The sequence below is a fragment of the Mus musculus genome, chromosome 5 (assembly GCF_000001635.26).
Source record: "Mus musculus strain C57BL/6J chromosome 5, GRCm38.p6 C57BL/6J".
Lineage (NCBI taxonomy): Eukaryota > Metazoa > Chordata > Mammalia > Rodentia > Muridae > Mus > Mus musculus.
In genome coordinates, this window is record NC_000071.6 from 30,486,904 (window position 1) to 30,508,307 (window position 21,404).

The following is a 21,404-nucleotide window of genomic DNA, read 5'->3' on the forward strand; positions in this document are numbered from 1 at the left end:
GATGCCAACTTGGCATACATACGAAAGGCCTCTTCGGTCATGATGAGGATCATCTCTAGAGATGATGTACTCATTCTGAATTGGAAGGAACTAGAAAACTGGTAAATATGGCCTTGGAAATGCAGAGAGCCAGTCATCTGGAAGAAGTCTGGAGCATAGATCGCTAAGATCCCTTCTGCTCTCCAGTGGAACCATTTGTTTCTCTTGTCATCTCCCAGTATATCTGGGCTATGTTCAGGTCATATCTGAAGGCCAGTATGAGAGACAGACGTAGATGTCTGCCATCAGGGGCAATGGCTCTGAGGTTGTACCAACCCCACACATGGTTTGCAAACCCTGGCATCCTGTCAGCCCCTCTTGGTTCCCCAAGGTTAGCTGATTTCTCGGAAGCTTTATTTACCATTTCTGAAAGAATCAGTGAAGCCCTGCAAACCTATGAATTCCATAGGAAGAGAGAGATAGCCTTTGGTCCTGGGGAGACTAGAGAACCTTCACTCCCTCCAACCTTGGTGGAAAACCCCCGCCCTCAAGAGTGTCTTACTTCATGAAATCTGGAGATTTGGCCATGGCGTGTTCGAACTCGGAGAAGGAAAGCATACTGTCATTGTCCAGATCTGACTCACTCAGGACCTGCTGGGACAGAGGAGCTTGTGAGGAGCCTCAGGCTGACAGGAGATGGATCTCAAGAGGAGGGAGAAAATGGTCTGTGTAGAGGAACTACCTACCACACGCCAGAGTGTCTCAGAGCTTCTGCCCCACAGAGAGGTGAAGGTGTGTGAGCTAAGGTAGGTGTAGAGGAGACTTTCTTCTGGAAGGACTCTTCTCATGGGGGGGGGGGGGAGGAGGTCCTCCAGCACCAATGTGGAAGTGAGAACAGTAGGCCCCATTCACCTCATCAGCCAGACATTAACATGGGCCCTTCATCGTAAGAAGCCCGAGTCAGGTGGTACCATCCAGACCTGAGATACTAAGGGGTTCTCACAGCCTGAGAGCACACGGGCCTGTGCCTCATCTTAGGTTTTCGGGGCTCTCTCTACACCTCGTCACTAGGACATCTGGGCACTGTGCTCCTCATGAATAGCACGGGAGAAGACACTGTGGTCCTTGGTGCCTCATGTGGGTGGGAAGCTTTCAGGAGGGAGGGCAGGATACATTGTTCTGGGGAACATAGACGATTCTCATTGGAAGGACAGACAGTTGAGGCAAAGTTCTCTCCACTGTGTACCCACTTCTCAGGGCACCATGTGCCGCCCACCCCATGGCAGCTGCAGGGGACTCTGGACCAATCCCTTCCAAAGAAGATGGCCTGTAGGGGCTGGAGAGATGGCTCAGTGCTTAAGAGCACTGACTGCTCTTCTGAAGGTCCTGAGTTCAAATCCCAGCAACCACATGGTGGCTCACAACCATCTGTAATGAGATCTGATGCCCTCTTCTGTTGTTTCTGAAGACAGCCACAGTGTACTTACATATAATAAATAAATCTTTTAAAAAGGAGAAGGAGAACAAGAAGGAGAAGAAGGCCTGTATCTGTGAACTTTGGGTGACCACCCAGGTCCCACCCTTCAGCCTCTGGATACACACATGGTGCATGACGTCCATCAGCAGGTCCTCAGACGCGTCGTCACTTTTCAGTAGTCTTAGCACAATCTCCTCGAGGTCCTCCTCATCAATGAAACCATTCTCGTTAAAATCTGCAGAGGAGATGGAGGCTGAGTCCCTGGCCTGCGGATCGACTCCCATAAGTGTCAGAGAGCTCAAGTGGGGTCCATTTGCCCCAAGTGGGTCTAGAATCTGGGACATGACCTAGCTGACTTGAAGGGGTAGGACATGCTGCAGAAGGACCAACCGTAGGCAACAATGACTGCAATAATTATAAGCATTGACTGTATGCCTACTGTGTGCTCAGATGCATCCTACTTTTAGTCATTGAATCCTCACCATCTACTCTTATATTATTTTGCTGAGAGGAGAGTGAGGCTCAGGTATGATATGTCTTGTCCATGGGGCCAGGGAATGGAAGAGCAAAGTTCAAATCCACCTAGGCTGACCTGGCTTCACGTCAAAGCCTGTGGGAATCTCCATTTCAGAACTCAGAAGCCAGGTTGTAGCTTGGTAGCCAGGAGCCGGGTAGAGTAGAGGAGGAGTGGGAGGTGGCCTGGGTTTGGAACCCAAATCCTTGGGCATCTTCCCACGCTTCTGTCCCTGTGTAGTGGCTGCCTCATTGACTTGGACATGTGTCCCAGCTTCTCAAGGAAGTGGGATGGTAGTTCTTGCACCTTGTGCCACTATTGGGTTGGCTTCAAGAACTCTGACTGCACCCTCAGAGGGCCAGGGGCTTGAGAAATGCTCCATATAGCTTGATATTCTAATTCTGAGGGCAGTACCTAGTACGGAGTAGAGTCTCAAGAATAAACGGATGGATGAATGCTCACTCACCCTTAGTAGCTGTTGGGGTTGTGACTAAATCCTTCCATTCAAACTCAACCAATAATCTGCACTCTTTATCATGCACAACTGCCTTCGTTACAAAAAGCCACCTATCCAGACTGAACACTGCATTTCCCAGCCTCTCTTGCTCCAAGAGGTGGTCAAACGACTTCTGGGAAGATCTTTGAGACAATAAGGTAATCATGGGAATGGAAAACAAAGGCATGAGTAGGAGGAGCCAGGATCCCTAAAGCCATGGAACCTTAGAGCCACTGTGATTAACTACTTTTGGCTTCTCTACATCATCACATCATATGTGTGTGTGTGTGTGTGTGTGTGTGTGTAACATCTCAGCTCATTATTTGAGCCTCAGTTTCCCTGTCTGTAACATGAGAAAAATAGCTGTGTCTCTACAATGTGAAGGTTGCATAGGGGATGCTTAGCCTCCCTTGTCATAAGTCTGGAACGCAGAAGATTCCGTTAGCTGTAGCCAGGGCTTAATTGTCCATCACCTCTTATCACTAAATACTCAAAATGGAAGCCCGAAAGACTCTAACATCCCACTTTGAAGAATGACAGGTAGAGCTAATGGGCTATTAGGGAAACTGAGGCTCAGAGTCTGCTATTACCAGAGTCGTTCTACAGCAGAGCCAAGAAATGTCTGTCTCCAAAAGCAAAGCATGCATATGGAAGGTACAGTACTTCCCTGACTGGATTCTTGGCCCATGGCTGGAGCCCTAGTCTGAGCTGCTCTTGGGTTTTCTCCCTGCTCAGCTCTCCCATATAACTCCTGCACACCATAGAAAGTGAGTCAGAGGAGCAGGTGAAAGGGGTGGGGGCACAGGAAGCATCGAGTGGCCACAGTGACACCACACTGCCAGTAAGTATCTCTGCAGCCCCTGCAGTGTCCCCAAGCATCCTGCTGGCCTGGCTCCCACATGCAGAGACTACAGAAAATGACATGGCTTTGGTCCCAAGCCATATGAAAACAGAATAATTTGCTAGAGTAAATGTAGCCCTGGATGGTTCCTGTCCTTTGGGGGTGTAAGGGCAGAGCTGTCTGGGAGAGGGCTAGGGCCAGGGAGACTGTCATTTGGCTGGATCTCTGTCTATGCTGACCCAGCAGTCTTGGGACTCCCAGCCTGTGATTGGCCACTTGGATGGGTGTGGGGGCTCTCTCTCACTTGCTTCTTGACACCATACAAGTTTAGGGAACTGGCATGGTTAAGGCTCAGTCACCAATTATCTCCAAAATGTGTTTCCTCAAAGAACTGCTATGAGCAAAAACCACGCATTGCTTGCAGACCAAGGGCAAGCTTTCAATACATTTGCCCTAGGCTCCCTCTACAGCTTCAGCTAGCCACTGGCATCTAAGTGGTTGGGTTAGGTTTCAGAAAGGTATGGCCCAGATGTTGGTCTCTGACAGGTGGTAAATCATCCTGGAGGTATGAAGAGATGTGGCATTGGTCACCTGGAGGCCAGAATGTCCCTCAATACAGAACTGGTTCCCAGGAGGTGAGTTCCAGGCCTCAAGGTGCTCTAGCCCCTCTGCAAGTCTCACCCAGTAGCCATTTTCAAAACAGTTCTTGTTCAAGACGACACTGTGCTCAGATGAAAATTCATGGCTTTCCCGTCTCTGCCGCAGCAATGGGTGGCCGTATGACATCATTCTGGCCCATGAAATATAAACTGAAGGGTCTTGGTGGAGTTCCAAGAAAGCTTGTGAGAAGAGGAGTTGACTCATTTGTGTCTTTGGATGTAAATTCCATCTTTCTTCCTTCTTCCACCCCTCCCTACCCCCACACGCCACTTTCCCTGCCTAGAAGAGAGATGAGAAGTCTGTAGGCATAAAAGCCATTTTGTGCTCATGAGGACAATAGGAAAACAGTCTCATAGCAACACTTTATAGACTAGGAAGCCTAAAGGACTCTGGGTCCTTGCTTGTCTTCTGGAGCCACCATTCTGGACTGCCTGTCTGTAGACCTTTGTTTTTAACCAGGGACATTGCAACATGTAGCTGAGTGCAATCCTGACTGACACAGTGAGCTGAAGCAGGAACTTCCAAATCTGTTGCACATTAGAAATACCCAGGAGGGCTTGTAAGAGCCCAATCAATGACCAGGAGCTACCATTACATCAGGTTGTTTCTTGTTTTGTTTTAACTCCCAGGTGATTCGAGTGTGCAGTCAGGTTTGGGAGACAGGAGGCTAAAGCATGGCTTTCTAGACTATTTAGGGGCAGAAACTGGGGCGGGGGAGTGTCCTGCTAAGATGCAGACTTGATTCAGAGGAGAGTCTACATGTTTGATATGCTCCCTAGCCTGGTCCCCGAATCTTGCTTGGAGTCATCATGTCAGAAGCTTTGAGAGGTCTTTGAATTCTTGGGAGAATCACTACCATGACCGTTACCAACACATTCTCCTCTGTCCCTCTTCATTCTTCCTTTTCATTCCTCTTCCCCCTTCCTTATGGGCCATCACTTCAGACTTCCTGAGCAGCCTGTAGGTACCAGGCTTTAGATACAAGGATCCTGGAGTTCTGTCTCACACTGAGCAGGCAGCCGTGTACTCACAACTCTTCAGACAAAGAGAACTTTGACTTGTCTGGGTGTACTGGTACAGCCTGGGACATGAGTCCCAGATACCTATTTACACCATTGTTTTTCATGGCGAAGTTGAGCTTTTGGTCTTTGTGCTTAGGGATCATTGGGGAAGGGGAATAACTGTGTGCTTCAGGGCCTTGGAGAGGAACAGAAGAAGATTCAAGAACACTGGTGGTGGGAGTGTGTGTCTGGTCTCCAGCTTGGCCCCAATCGCTCAGTCTGACCTCTGAGGGCTGAACATTCTCATTTCTAAAGCTAAGCAAAGTTGGTCCTGTGTCTAGAAGATGCTTGTGAGCATCTAATCCATGATGGGTTTGGAGATTTTTTTAAATTAGGCTCTGAAAACCATAGATGGAAGCAGAGCCTTTCCTTTTCCTTTCCTTTCCTTTCCTTTCCTTTCCTTTCCTTTCCTTTCCTTTCCTTCCTTCTTTCCTTTTGTCAAGACAAAGTCTCACAAGTCCCAGGCTGGCCTTGAACTCACTATGCGTAGGAGGATGGCCTTGAACTCCTGCTTCTTGAAGCTTTCCCGATTCAGTGTTGAGATTACAGGCTTGAGCCATAACACCAGCCTTTCCTGCCCCTGAGAAGTGTCTTCACCTATGGTTTATTCATGTGACCCTGCTTTTCTTTTGGTTGTAGGTAACTTGGCAAGGCTGATTCCAACCCAAAGTATCAGATCATTGGCTTGGCTGAGCCATTCAGCACCTTCTGAGAGATAGAAACGGAGAAGCCGTGTCTGTGGCTAGTTACTCAGAGTATGAACAGCATGCCATGGAGGCACGACGGTAGTCATCTTTAGTCCATGGGCACAGATAAAGAAGCTCAAGTCTGGGAAAACAGAGGGTTACTTAGCAACCATGTAGAGAAGCTACCTAGCTTTCTGACAGCTTTCTAGCTGTAACCAGGCCTTTGTTCCTCTCTGAGGTCTATAGTGTACATATTCCATATTTGGGAGTAGAGAAGCCACTCAGGGACAGACATCTGGAGCTGGGTTTGATGGTACGTTACTATAATACCAGAATTCTAGAGGTAGAGGCAGGAAGATCAGGAGTTCAAGTGAATTTGAGGCTACCCCGGATACATAAGCACTTGTCACATGCCCTGTCTCCCAACCCTCCATAATTCACACCTTTTGGTACTATTTGGTTTAGATGGAGACTGTAGCCTGCTTCCAACCAACAATTTGGCAGGCATGATGGGATGGATGGCACTTTCATGATCAGATTATACCATGGAAGCCTTCCTCTAACCGTAGATGCAACAAGGATCATCCCTCTCATTATCTCTGAAGATACGTGGTCACACTGGCAAGGCTGTGTATCAAGGCTCCAAGGGTAGCCTGCAGAAGCTGAGGGCAGACTCCAGCTCCTAGGCAGCAAGAAGCCAGGGCCAAAGGTCCATGAACACAAGAACCGTGCTCTGCCAGCAGCCCAAAAGGCTTCTGTAGCCAGCATTCTCCGGATGGGAAGCAGCGTAGCTGGAACTTTGACTGGAGTTTTGTTTTAAGAGACTTTAAAAGAGGGGTCCTGCTGGGAGTGGTAGCATACACTTTCATCCCAGCACTGAGGAGGTAGAGGCAGGTAGATCTCTGTGAGTTCCCGACTAGACAGGACTTTATATTGAGACCCTATCACAAAGAGAATAAAAATTAGAAGAGGAGGAGGAGGGAGGAGAGGGGAGGAGGAGGAAAGGAGAAAAGGAAGAGGAGGGAAGAGAAGGAGGGAGAAAGGAGGAGGGAGGAGGAAGGAAGGAAGAGGAAGAGGAGGAAGGAGGAAAGGGGAGGAAGGAAGAAGCATAAAGGGCCCAATAAAGCCAAGCCTGGACTTTTAACTGCCAGGTACCCTGAAGCCATGGAGCATGGCACCTGAAGCCATGAGCTTTGGGTGCCTTTTTTTCACCCACGCCGGGCAGACTATTCACTGCCGAGCCTTTATCTGTTGCTTCACTAGCTAAGTTTCTGTGACTTACAACCCACGCACTCTTGGCTGAGATAAGAAGGCTGAGCTGGGTCACTGTTCTGCTAGAGGAGCTGTCTTGTCCTAGAGAGCGTGACGGGGACTTCAGTCAGCACAGCTGCCACATCTGACAGAACCCTGGTGGTGACTAGCAAGCTTAGGACTTCTGGGATCCAGGGAATACTCCCTAGGGGTGCTCCGAACTGCTTGGGATAAGGAAGGGGGAAGCTATAAAGGAGCATAGACACACGCACCTGCGCACACACATACACACACACACACACCCCTACACACACACACACACACACACGGACACACACATACACACACACACCTACATACACACACACACACACACACGGACATACACATAGACACACGTGCACACAGACAGACACACACACATGCACAGACACACACACACACAGACACATACACACAGATACACACATGCACACACACAGACACACGCACAGACACACACACACAGACACACACATGCACAGACATACACACAGACACACAGACATGCACAGACATACACACAGACACACACAGACATACACACAGACACACACACACAGACACACAGACACGCACAGACATACACACAGACACACACAGACATACACACAGACACACACACAGACATACACACAGACATACACAGACACACACAGACATACACACAGACACACACAGACATACACACAGACACACACACAGACATACACACAGACATACACAGAGACACACGCACACACACAGACACAGACACAGACAAACACACAGAACACAAAGACACACAGAGACAGACACACATACAGGATGAGACTGTTGAGGTAATACACGGGTCTATGACTTCATTTGGCTTGGGATTCATTCACTATGAAATTGTGTCATGCACCAAATGTAAGACATCTGGGGTGATTAGTTCTTCAGCTAGCGTTCTTACCCTCCAATTGAATCACGGACTGTACATTTCAACCTTTCTAACTCAGCATGTCCCAGAGGCCCTGTTCTTAAATTCTTTCAATATTTGCTCTCTCTTATTCAGATTTTTTCTCCGTGTGTTTTCAGATTTAGCCTTTCGTCTGTTTCCTCGGTTTTCCTGTTGAGTCCGCCCACTGACTTTCGATTTCATATGTGTTTTCGTGTTTGTTTGGCTTTCTTTGGCAGTGAGGTATGAACCTAAAGGCTACTGTAGACTGGGCGGGCATGCTGCCATTGAACTACATCCCAGCACTTCACTTTTTAAAATGTTGTAATACAGACTTGCTAAGGTCCCCAGGCTAGCCTTGAACTCCCTTCATAGCCCATCTTGAACATGTGATCCTCCTGCCTCAGTCTCCCCATGCTGAAGCTGCCAGGCCCCACCCATTTAATTCCTTCTCAGAGCTGCATTTTTTTTTTCTGCTGAGATTTCATATCTTTTCTTTTACTTTATTGGAAATGGTTATTGTGATGGCCAATCTTGTGTGTCAATTTGACTTGGCTGAGGAATGCCCAGATAAAGGCAGAAAAAAAAATTACTTCCTGGTGTGTCTGTGAGAATTTCTGGAACAGATTAGCATTTGAGTCAGTCAGCTAAAGGTTCCATTCAGATCTGCAGAAGAGGCCCTTTGTGTTGGGGAGGCGGCCTCCTGAAGCTTCGCCCACCCCTGAGTCAGGAGCTATTGAGAGTTAACAGTTGTAGGGGAAAGGGAGTAGTTTTCTTCAGTGGTGTAGACACTGGTAAATTGCCATGTTTCAGTAAATAACTCTTCAGCCATGATCATGTAAGCAACCCCAATTAACTTTCTAACTCTCTCTCTCTCTCTCTCTCTCTCTCTTTCTCTCCACACACACACACACACACACACACACACACACACACACACACACACGAAAGTTGGAGGGGCCTCTTGTTGGTAAGGAAGGGAACCAACAGTTGTCTTAGAGGAATTAAAGACGGTACTAGGAGTTGAAAATGAATAAATACATTACATACATGTATGAAGTCATCAAAGAATTTAAAAAAAAAAAAAAGGAGGGGCTGAAGAGCTCATCTGTGTGGAGCACCTGGCAGAGGACCTGGACCTGGACCTGAGTTTGCTTCCCAGCAACCGAGTTGGGATACGCACAACTAGCAACTCCAGAGAAGCTAATGAGCTTTTGTGGTCTGCTTGGGTACTGCACACACACACACACACACACACACACACACACACCCCACAAATATAAAGTAAAAAAAAAACAAAAACAAAAACATAAAACCCAAGATGACGTTTGTCAGTGTGGGTGGGTGTCATCCAGAGGAGGGAGGGGCTTTTGTCTTTCGGCTCTGTCCTGGGCCAGCAGCACTCTTGGTCCTTGTGCCTTTGGACTGAATTCAATCACATCCTTCCTGGGTGTCTCACTCACAGCAGACTGTGGGGTGCCAGCCACCCTAATTATCTAAGTCAACCGCTACCCTTCATCTTCCTCCTTCTCCCTCTCTCCCCCTCTCCATTCCTGCCTTCTTTCTCCCTTGTCTCTTTCTCTTTCTCCAAAAACCGAAGACCGTTGTGATGGCTGTTTTAAAACTTTTTATCAGTGAATTTCAGTATCTGGGTCATGTCAGAGTCAGTCTCCATTCTGGAGGCTGCAGCAAGATTTAAAAGAATGTTCTTGCATTTCAGGTCATTTTTAGGTTTCATTTGGAGTGTTGTAAATGTTTGTTGTAGGGACTCTGAGTTCTGCTATATTTCTCCAAAACAGTGCTGACATTTTGGGTTTAATTCAGACTGCAATCCTGTCATTCAGGTTCCTCAGTTTACAGGGAATTTGGGGTTGTTTGTTTGTTTGTTTGTTTGAGAATCAAATCCAGAGGCTTGTCTATCCTGGTCAAGCATTCTACAGCACTGAGCTATCGCACCAGCCCATGGCTACAACAATGTCTCCCTCTGTAGCCCAGTTGGTGTTTAAAGCTGTTATCCCTCTGTCCCAGTCTCTTAAATATTAGGATTACAGGGATGTGCCACTGGTAATCCTAGCAAGTTTAGGTTTTCCTCAGTCTGCATGAGTCTGTTCGCCGATGTCCGAGAAAAGGAGAAGCTGGATGGCCTACTTAAACAGAACAGGCTGTGCTGCCCCACACCAGGCTGCCTCTGCAAACAAAGGCGTTACCGTGATATGCTTAAAGGCAGGTGCGGAGTGTGGAGGGCATCTCAAGCTTTCCTTGACTCCTTGGTTGCTTTGGAGAGGTTCGAGAATCTTACTGTGCTAAGGGGACATTGCAAGGCGAAGGGGAGATCCCAAAGCCCTCAGAGGTGGTCTCTCTCAAGTTCCTTCCCTTTCAAGATAAGAAAAGTGATTCTCAGGAAATCAAAGTGACTTGGAGTGTACGAAGTCATTGTGTGCAGAGATGGTTCTAGTGTTTAAGACTTGCACGTCCCATCCAACCTTCCTGCCAGACAAGCCCAAATCCTTCGCACCCACATGACTCTTCTTTTTCTTCCCGGCCTGCTCAGAGAGAAATCATTAGATAGCCACACTGGCAACCCCAAGTTCCCTTGACGGCTTTATAATTTGAACCTGAAATAGCCCTTCCAAGCTCATGTGTTGAACATCTGGTCCCCAGATGCTGGCGCTGTTTTCAGAGACTGTGGAACCTTCGGGAGGAGTAACTGAGCCAGGGAGGAAATGGCTTTCTTAAGTGGGTAGGACTGAAGGCTTACGGCACCATCCAGCATCCTGTCTGTCATCTCTGACTCCTGTCCCAGCAAAATGGAAAGAGGTGAGGCATCCCAGTCGCACACTCCAGCTCCTGTGGGCTGCTTGCCAGCCACCAAGCTGTCCCTGCCACAATGGACTATGTGTCTTCAGACCGAGCCCTAAGAAATGCCCCCTCCCCTCGGCTGCTTATTGTCAGCTGTGTTGGTCACAGCACTAATAAAAGCCACTTACACCAAAGAAATGGAGGGAAGAGCCTCTGTCAATTAGAGCCAAGAGTCTCAATCGGTTTTGTTATTTCGCAGGACTCAAGAAACATGATATATACTCACAAAGAGCCAATAAATCCCAGTCACACAACCCCAACAGTGGTTGGATTTCAGACATGGCACGTCCTTTTTGGCCCTTTTCTCCTTCCCACTCTGCACCACCACCCCAACCAAGGTACCTACCATAGATACGAAAGGCATACTCAATCTTCAGGCTGGGGCAGGCCTGCTCACTGAATACAGATGCCATGCCCAGCACGTCTTCAAAGGAGAACACGTTGTCGTGGGAGAATACCCTGCAGATGCGGTCTCTGAAAGGGTTGACCTGTGATGGGGGTGGGAAAGACAAGGTCTATCAGGGTAGGGGTGTGGTCCCTCTGAGCCTCTCCCACCTGCCGTTAGCACTGTGTCCTGGGCTTGAGATCAAAAGAGCAGCAAGCTAAAGAATGAAGTAGGACCCTAGGTGTGATGGAGGCACCCAGGACAACGGGGCCCTGCTTGGCCTCTCTGCTCACACATACCTCTTTCTGCACACACATCCCAGTAGCTTGTTTTGGTTGTGCAGTTGAGTTCTTTTATGGCTATTAAATTTCCCTCCATTTTATATTTAAAACTTTGAAAAATTTAAAAATGGATTAACAAAATAAAATCTATAATCGATTCCCCGGAGTTAACCACTATCAGCATATTGATGTAGCAGTCGGCAGATCTAAGTGTAATGCTGTCATTAGTTAGGGAACAACTGTCACATTCATTACCTATCCCTCAGAGTTAAAGATTTCTAGGCAGTAGAGGGATAATAATTATGTTTACCTTGTAGGATTGCCATGAGGAATATGTAGAAAAATCACCCAGTGTCTGATAAATAACTCAGCCGATGAGAACTGTTAGTTGCTACTTAACTACCACAGAATCAGCAGAGACGTTTTCAAAATAGGTTCTCAGGCTGCAAATGAAGACCAGCAGTAGGGCATTTGCTAGCACGTGTGACACCCTGGGTTCCCACCCCTTCCCGAGCACGCATGCACACACACACACACACACACACACACACACACACCAACCCCAAATTAGATTCCCAAATTACCAAGTGTTACACAATTTTAGCAACTCAGGTTCCCTCAGACTGGCCCTGGCCTTGGCACATGAGCTTCCTCCACACAGGCTTGTGACATCCCAGGAGCCATTTGCCAGCTCATACACAGCTAGCTATGCTATGCACACCATGCAACTCTTCCTCCAGGCCCTGGGGATGGGCAGGTGGTGAGGGCTTTTGGGTAAGGGGGCAGATCTCCTTAGGGTTTGCTATCATTTGGATATAATTGTCTCCCCAAAGCCTGTGTGTTAAAGGTTTGATCCCCAGGAGGTAGTAGAAGCTTTAAAAGGTGGCCATAGTAAAAGGACATTGGAGAGATGCGTCCTCAGAGAGGATCATGAGACTCCAGCTCCTTTTAATGACTTTTGCTTCCTAGGTACCATGAGATTAGCAGATTCCTTCTCTAGACCCTCTAGGAGTAATCTGTTGCCTCACCATAGGCTCCAAAGCAATGGGGACAGCTGGCCCAGGGCTGAAACTATAAAGGTGAGATCACTTTCTAACATGGCCTCCAAAGGTACCGTATTATAGTGACAGCCAATCACTACAGGTTTCGTGAGGAACCATGTGGAGGTGTGCTTGGTAGTCTTTAAAGGTAGCGAGTTCTGCTTTGACGTGGCCTTTGCTTTTTCTCTAGACTTCCAGTCTACTCCCAGCTCCCAGGATACCTTTCTCCAGTTGCTCAGCGCTCCCCACCCCTGCCCGTTCTCAAGTTGCCTGACAGCAAACCTTATCAAACTCCAGCTCTCTTGTACTTCAAAACAAACCCTGATAGCTCCCTCAAATCCCTGTTCTTAAATGTACCCCGACTAAGCCGCCTGACCCTGCAAACCCTCAGAGCAGATCTGAGTGTACAGTAGAGCCCCAGCCCCCAAAATTTTAATCAGATGAAGTGGTTCTCTGGTTTGTTTCTAGCTCCCTTTTCTATGATAAGGCATCTCTTCAGAGCTCCATGTTTTATGCAAAGGGGTTTAGCCCACTCTCTCTGCTTCAGCTGTGCAGTGGCCTATCATCTGTCATGGGCACCAGTGGAGAGTCAGCAGAGAAATGTTCAAATTAGGTTTCCAGGCTGGAAATGAAGCACAGAAGTAGAGCCTCGAATATGTGACATCCTGGGTTAGGTCCCCACCACATCCCTACCCCTTCTCAAACACATGCGCGCGCGCACGCACACACACACACACACACACACACACACACACACAGAGCTGCTAAGGGTTTAGACCCTCAATCTGTGGGTTGCCTGAGACCATCAGAAAACACAGATATTTATAATGATTCTTAACAGTAGCAAAATTACAGGTATAAAATAGCAACAAAAATAATTTTATAGTTGGAGGTCACCACAACATGAATAGCAGTACTGGAGGGTCACAGCATTAGGAAGGTTGAGAGCCACTTGATCTATACCGTCTCATTCTCTCTAATGCTGCCCTGGGTCAGCCAATGCTTAGCTTTCTGGCTTCATTTCTCCAGTTTTGATATTTGAGATTATTTTTTCTTTCATTCCTCCTAGGACTCAGCCATACACTTAAATGCATGTTTCTCTTTTGTCCATCAATGTATCTGAGATGAGACATTGTAGGTCAGTCACTTCAGGTGGCTCTGTGGTTCTCAAATTTTACTAAGCATGCACATCACCTGGGGTCATTCTTAAAAAACCATGGATTGATGTTTGACAAATGTAGCGTTTCATCCATGCAAGATGGAAAATCAGTGCTACAGCACTGTGCTCGGAGTCCTTAGCTCTGCACCATGTGCTTGCACATCCAAGAGGGCAGATGTTAAGTGCTCTAAAAATTCAAACCCAATATGGTGGTGCACACTTGTAATCCCAGCACTCAGGAGGCAGAGGGAGGGGAATTTGGGAATCAGAGGCCAGCCTTGGCTACATAGAGAGTACCAGGCCAGACAGGGCCATGTAGCAAGACCTTGTCTCAAAAATAGAACAAAAGTCAGTGTTCTAAGAATTATGACGAGTGATTGTCAAATGCATGGGTTGTCACATGCATGGTACATGCCACATGAATGTCACACAAGCACACCAGCTTTCGCTCTCCAAGGACCTACATCAGGAGGTTTGAGTGGAGGCCAACATTATAGGTGAATTGCCCCCCCCCATCCCCAGTATTCCTGTGTCATAATAGTAAATCACTGTACCTCAATCGTGACCTCACTTGGAGGCAGAGTTGTAGGCATAATTCTCTAATTTAAAGTGACATCACAAGAGTTGGGACCCTCATGACATACAATGTTGTCCTTATACAAAGGGAACCTGGTCCCAGATACGTGTTCTCAGAGAACACCATGTGAAGATGGAGGAAAACATCAGGGTGAAGCTTTTATAAGTCAAGGAACACCAGAGATCAACAGCAGCCCTGCAGAAGGTAGGAGAGGCTGGGGCTGACCTTCCTCCCAGGCTTCAGAAGGAACCAACCCTGTGTACACCCTAATCTTGGACTTCAGGTTATGGGGGGGGTCCGTTGTATATACATACACACACATACATATACAGACGTACATATGCATATGTATACACACATATACATACATACATACATACATTCAAATACACGTACATATACACACATATATAATGTATCATAGAGAAATATATTCGTATATCATACACGTTCCAGAAATGACCATGATGCAAGGCAATCCCTTTTCTCTGATAAGGCATCTCTTCAGAGCTCCCTGTTTTATGCAAAGGGGTTCCATTTCACCCAGCCTCGCTGCTTCAGCTGTGCCTATCATCTGTCATGGACACCAGGCTGACCCACTCAAAAAGCTAAGCTCGCTTCAGGCTGGAGCATCCAATTCTTTGACATACCCAGAAATACCTGGGTTTCCTCTCTCTAATTGATGCTGATAGCTTGAACTCCTATGATATGTCCCGAGTCCCTAGCTAAGTGGCTTTATCAATTATGTGAGCAAATCTTTACTGCATTAACCCCTCTCACAAATGGATATACGGCTTAACAAGATTCCTGCAAGGAATCTACAATTGAAGATAATGTTTGAAACGCAGATAAGAGGGAACAGCTAGAAAATGCCAGCACTGAGGCCCTTTCCTACTTGAAATTCAGTTTTATGCCACATGGAAAGGCTTGGGAATCCAGGCAGACAAGACCAGATGCCCTTACTTCAATTCTCTGTGCCCATGCCCAGTTGGGCGCAAGGCAGGTCAGTGAGCTCTCTACCACTGAACATTCCCAACTAGGGAAGGAGGTGGAGTCTTCCTTCCCCTAGGGCCTCCTCCTCTGCCACCCTGGCTGGGACTGAGGAGTTTGATGAAGGTGACAGTGTTGGGGCTCCAGAGGTGGTTACTGAAAGATCAGTTCACTCTCCCTTTGACCCAGCTCACTTCACATACACACACACACACACACACACACACACACACACAAGTTTGGGGGTTGGAGTGTGCTATCCTCCAAGCAAAACAGTCACTGTCTTCATTAGACCAGTGGTGCCTGATTTCAAGCAACCGTCATGATAGGGCCCATTGGCTACAGATGTTTCCTCAGAGGAGGGGAGATTGGGTGGGTTGTGAGCCCTCCCCTGAGACTCGTCACTCTTTCCAGCCTTTGTATGCAATTCTGTCCTCACTGCAAATGACCTAGGGGTCTTGGGATATGTTAGAGTATAAAAGCTGGGGAAGTTAATGAAAGTCTGCGTGACTCTTGGGAAGCCATCATCCATGCTGGGTGAAAACTTTGTAGTATGGAGGGGCTCACTCATGGTCCTGTAAGCAACCCCTCATCTGTTCCCTGTCAGCCCTCTAAGCTCATTGGTTCCTTAGGTTGGACTTTGGAGGGAAGGTATTTTGCTTTGTCACTGGGACCTTCTAAGAAGAGCTGCATGTTTGTATCTTCCCAGGGGAGGAATCCTTGTAATAGACATACATAATATACATACCCTTGTCTTAGACTGGAAACCCAGAAGTCAGCAGTCAATGACAGCAAGAATAATAGCACATACAACACAACTTTGGAAAAAGCAAAGAAAGTATTTTGAATGATGAAGAGGAGGGCCGGGTCTCACTCTGTCAAGGCTTTGCTACGGAGTTAAAAGTACAGATGGTTCTAATTTGGAGTTCCTAGATTTCCCTTTAATAATGAACTACATGAAGAGCCACGGGTCTCTGATCCACTAAGTGAGGAAGATGTTACAGAATGAATAATGTACTGGCTGGTTTTGTGTGTCAATTTGACACAGGCTGGAGTTATCACAGAGAAAGGAGCTTCAGTTGAGGAAATGCCTCCATGAGATCCAGCTGTAAGGTATTTTCTCAATTAGTGATCAAGGGGGAAAGGCCCCTTGTGGGTGGTGCCATCTCTGGGCTGGTAGTCTTGGTTCTATAAGAGAGCAGGCTGAGCAAGCCAGGGGAGGCAAGCCAGTAAAGAACATCCCTCCATGGCCTCTGCATCAGCTCCTGCCTTCTGACCTGCTTGAGTTCCAGTCCTGACTTCCTTGGTTGATGAACAGCAGTATGGAAGTGTAAGCTGAATAAACCCTTTCCTCCCCAACTTGCTTCTTGGTCATGATGTTTGTGCAGGAATAGAAACCCTGACTAAGACAAATAATAAAGTAGGTTTTTCATAAAAGTATCATTTCTACTCATATTCTGTGGAACAGGCCTGTAAACCCAGCTCTTAGGAGGTTGAGGCAGGAGAACCGTGAGTTTAAGGCTGACCTGGAATTACATAGCGAAACCTATCTTTAAAAAAAAAAAAAAGCATGGTCAAACTCCCAGTGGCTTAACCCCTTTAAAGAAAACCGAGTCCTCCTCTCCCACCCCCCCACCCCCACCAGAAGCCATCAACTGTAAAGAGATCAGCATATTTAGCACAATTTTTTTAAGGACTGCTCAGTAGCTTTCTATCTGGACTGTTTCTTCTGTGTGTAGGGCGCTTGCCACAGAAGTCTTCAATGTCTCTCAGTCTTCTCAGTACATGGGTAACACAAATTGGCCTTGTGGGTGGGGGTTGGAGTTTTTGTTGTTTTGGTTGTTGTCCTTTTTGGGTTTTTTTTGGGGGGGGATGTAGGGGGGCTGGACCTGGAAAGAGTAAGAAGTGAATGTGATCAGGGTACACTGTGTGAAATTCCCAAATAATTAATAAAAACATTATGGGCTCAGTCTTTAAAGGTTATTCTCACAACCAAGAATAAAGAATTATGTTGGGTGAGGGGATAGAAATACAAAACAAAATAAGACAAACCTCCAAAAAGCAGAGGGTATGGGGTAGCTTAGTTAGGAAAGTGTTTGCCATGCAAGCCCGAGAACCTGAGTTTGGATGCCGCACAAGGAGTCAGGTGTAGCAGAGCACACTTGTAATCTCAGCGCTAGGGAGCTGGGGACAGGAGGGTCCCTAAATCTCACTAGCCAAATTGATAGGCTCCAAGTTCATGAGAGTCCCTCTCTCAAAAATAGAAAGTGGAGTACTGCTGATGTTGACCTCTGACCTACCCACACTCACATATGCAAAAGCACACATAAACATATACCCACACACAGATGCACACACACACCACACCACACCACACCACACCACACCACTACTTACGGTGAATTGAGTGTGATCATTGATGCCGAGTCTGCCTGTGACTGATGGGGAACAAACAACAAGCTGAGTTGGTGTTAATCTTCTTGGAGATCTTCTCCAGGCGACTGTGACCAGGACAGTCAGTCCAGACACTCAGAAATTGCAGCAGAAAGCATTGATACGCTCAGGTTTATTTTTCTTTCTAGAGTTTTCTAGCAACACATATACAAGGATCTGTGATCAGAGAGGACTGACTGAGCATCTTTGCAACCACAGGGAGGCCTGCTCAGCTGTCTTGAGACGGCGCTCTCAAATGAGCCAGACACTTGTAGATGGGTTACATATTTTTCCTGCACAAACAAGTGTTTCACATTCGCTGACCTATTACGATGTCAAGTGGTGGCTGGCATTTTCCACCTATTATTTCGCTAATGATATTTTATACTATTTGTAACATATACGCAACTGTTACTCACCAAGAGGAAAATGCAACTTCATTTGCCTACTCTAGAGAAATTAGGTGACTCACTGTAACATGAATGCTTTTCTGTTGTAAAACTGGCATCTCAGGGAGACTTTTGAAGTCGGCATTTTTTTACTGTTGTTGCCAAGACTGTGGTATCACCCTATAAAAGTCCTTACATGGACATACCTGGAAATATTAGAAACAGATTTTTTTCTAAACTGTTTGAAATTTGCCCAAATAATGTAGGCGGATGTTGAGTCTGTTTGTTTAAAAATATAAAAAGGTAAAGCTTTCCAATGAGCTTGTAAACCACTGGCTGACATAAAGGAGGATGCACGATTCCTAGCCCAGCTCGATGAAAAGCCTTTAATCGGTGGATAGGGATGAAACAGAGAGCTGTGATTTAATACACGCACCCCATGATACCTCTCCTCTGTGAATCAGTTATGACAGCTATTAGAAATAAAACAAACTAGTTGTGCCCCATAAATATGCATATTATGTGTCAATTAAAAAAACAACAACCAAGCTAGACCCAGTGCCCTACATAGCTCTGTTTCAAAGCATTACAGTAAAAATGTAAAGAACAAGCTGGCAGGGGTAAGGGGTGCTGTGGTGGTGGTGGTGTAATATGGCTCAGTGGATAAAAGTGCCTACTGCTAAGCCTCATGACCTGAATTTGAATCCCAGGACCCACACGTGGAGGGAGAGAACTACAAATTGCCTTTTGATCTCCACAGGCATATTATAACACACACACACACACACATACACCCACACATACACACACACAGGATATCCAGATGCATACTATAGCATGTACACACACACACATGGGATATCCACATGCATACTGTAGTGCACACACACCACAGCACACAGGATGTTTTTTAATTATATTTTATGTGTGACAGTCTGCCTGTATGAATATGTACCACACCTGTGCATGCATTGTCCTCAGAGGGTAGAAGAGAGCACTGGATTACCCTCTTATGGACTATTGCTAGCTGCTGTGTAAGGAATGGAAACCAAACCCATGTACTTTGCAAGACCTGTAAGAGTTCTTAACCACTGAGCAACCTTTCCAGCACCCACATCTCTTACTTTCAATAAAATTATTTTCTCAACAAAGTGTAAAAATGGGAGCTAGACTGAAATGGGGCTAGCCCCAGTGTCTTAGTTAGGGTTTTACTACTGACACCATGACCAAGACAACTCTTTTTTTTTTTAAGATTTATTTATTTATTTATTTATTTATTATATGTAAGCACACTGTAGCTGTCTTCAGACACACCAGAAAAAGGCATCAGATCTCATTACAGATGGTTGTGAGCCACCATGTGGTTGCCGGGATTTGAACTTCAGACCTTCGGAAGAGCAGTCGGGTGCTCTTACCCACTGAGCCATCTCACCAGCCCCCAAGACAACTCTTATAAAGAACAACATTTAATTGGGGCTGGCTTACAGGTTCAGAGGTTCAGTCCATCATCATCAAGGTGGGAGCAGGGCAGCATCCAGGCAGGCATGGCACAGGCAGAGCTGAGAGTTCTACGTCTTCATCCAGAGGCTGCTAGTGGAAGACCGACTTCCAGGCACCTAGAGTATTAAGCCCATAGCTACAGTGACACACCTACTCCAACAAGGTCACACCTATTCCAACAAGGCCACACTTCCAAATGGTGCCACTCCCTGGTCCAAGAATATACAAACCATCACATTCCACTCCCTGGCCCCTGTAGACTTGTCCAAACACATGAGTCTGGGGAGGGGGGCATACTTAAACATTACATAATGCAAAATGCATTTAGTCCAACTTTCAAAGTCCTCATAGTCTATAACAGTCTCAACAATGTTAAAAGTCCAAAGTTCAAGGTCTCTTCTGAGATCCATCCAATCACTAACTGTAATCCTCAAAGAAAGACAGGAAACCAGCTGAGCAAACTCCAAACTCTGCATCTCCATGGCTGATGTCAAAGTGGTCTTCAGATCTCCACTCCTTTTTCATCTTTGTTGACTGCAACAAACTGCTTTCTCCTGGGCTGGTTCCACTCCCTGTTAGCAGCTTTCCTCAGCATTTCTCCCATGGCTCTAGCATCTTTAACATCTTTGAGTCTCCAAGGCAATTTCAATGTTACAGCTTCTTGTTTCAGTGTCTGGGATTCCACTTGATCTTTTGGACTCCTCCTAAATTCTGGCATCACTTCTCCAGCTCTGCACTCTGTAGCACTCTAAGCTCAGGTTGATCCACTCCACTACGGCTGCTGTTCTTGGTGTTCATGGTACTGACATCTCCAATACACTGGGGTGTTTCACTCCAAGTAGGTTTTACCAATAGCCTCTCATGGGCTCTCTTCATGGTGCCAAGCCTCAAATCCTTTGCATGACCCCTTCAGTCCTGGGCCATCAACTACAGCTGAGGCTACACCTCCAATGGCCTTCCATGACCTCTCACAGTACCAAGCCTCAGCTGTTCTTCATGACACCTTCATACCTTCAAAACCAGTACCACCTGGGTGACTCTTACACATTACCAAGTCCAGCCATAGCACGAGGTACAACCTTGGCTATCTCTGGAACAGTTTCTTTGTGCTCCCAGAAAACAATTCCCAGAAGATTTTACCTCAGTGATGCTGGTCTCTTCTTAATCACTGCTAATTTCTTAGCTCCAGCTAACCAGCATCAATTGTCCCAGTAGTTCTTTCCATTCTTAACTCTAGAGCCAGAGCCACATGGCTGAAGCTGCTGAGTTCTGCTGCTTGCAGGAACTAGAACATGACCCTCTTATACTCTTACATTATCACTGGCTTTATGTCTTCCAAATCCTTCACTGCCTAAGCTTGGCTATCCTGGATTTTCTCTGTAGATTGACCTTGAATGCAGAGATCAGCATGCCTGTCTCCTGGGATTAAAGGTGTGCACCACTTTGCCTGGATCTAAATTTAGCTGGGTAGAATCTTGCCCCAAGGTCCCATTCCCTTACTCTGTTATCTTCTAGAACACAGGAGTTTGCTCCATTTCACTTCCTGGTGCCCCTTTAATACTCGAACCATATAATTTATATTTTTCCTTTCTAAGCTTGCTATGTTTGTTCAAACTTCTCTTCATAAGACTTAACCAGAGAACAAAGTCTCTGCTGGGTTTTTTTGAAACTTCCTTTGTCAATGCAATTAATCTGAGTCTCTTCACCTTAGCCTCAGGCAGACTTTTCAGACAAGGGCAAAAGGTAGCTACATTCTTCACCAAAATACCACAAAAACAGTCTTTATGCCACATACTGAAATTCTTCTCCTTTGAAATCTCTTGGGCCAGGTCAACACAGTTCAAATTACTCCCAGCAACAAAGTCTTC

At 46.5% G+C, this 21,404-nt stretch overlaps 1 protein-coding gene across 2 annotated transcripts in view; it reads right to left on the minus strand.

Moving 5' to 3' along the window:
• Positions 1-21,404, minus strand: part of Cib4 (calcium and integrin binding family member 4) — a 60,263-nt gene that overhangs the window by 1,321 nt on the left and 37,538 nt on the right. For both annotated transcript variants that reach the window (XM_006504153.3, NM_028483.1), the window contains exons 4-6: positions 11,129-11,270; positions 1,582-1,691; positions 542-630 (exon numbers count right to left, since the gene is read on the minus strand). In XM_006504153.3, coding sequence (XP_006504216.1) covers positions 542-630; positions 1,582-1,691; positions 11,129-11,270 — 341 coding nt within the window. The remainder of the gene's footprint in view (positions 1-541; positions 631-1,581; positions 1,692-11,128; positions 11,271-21,404) is intronic.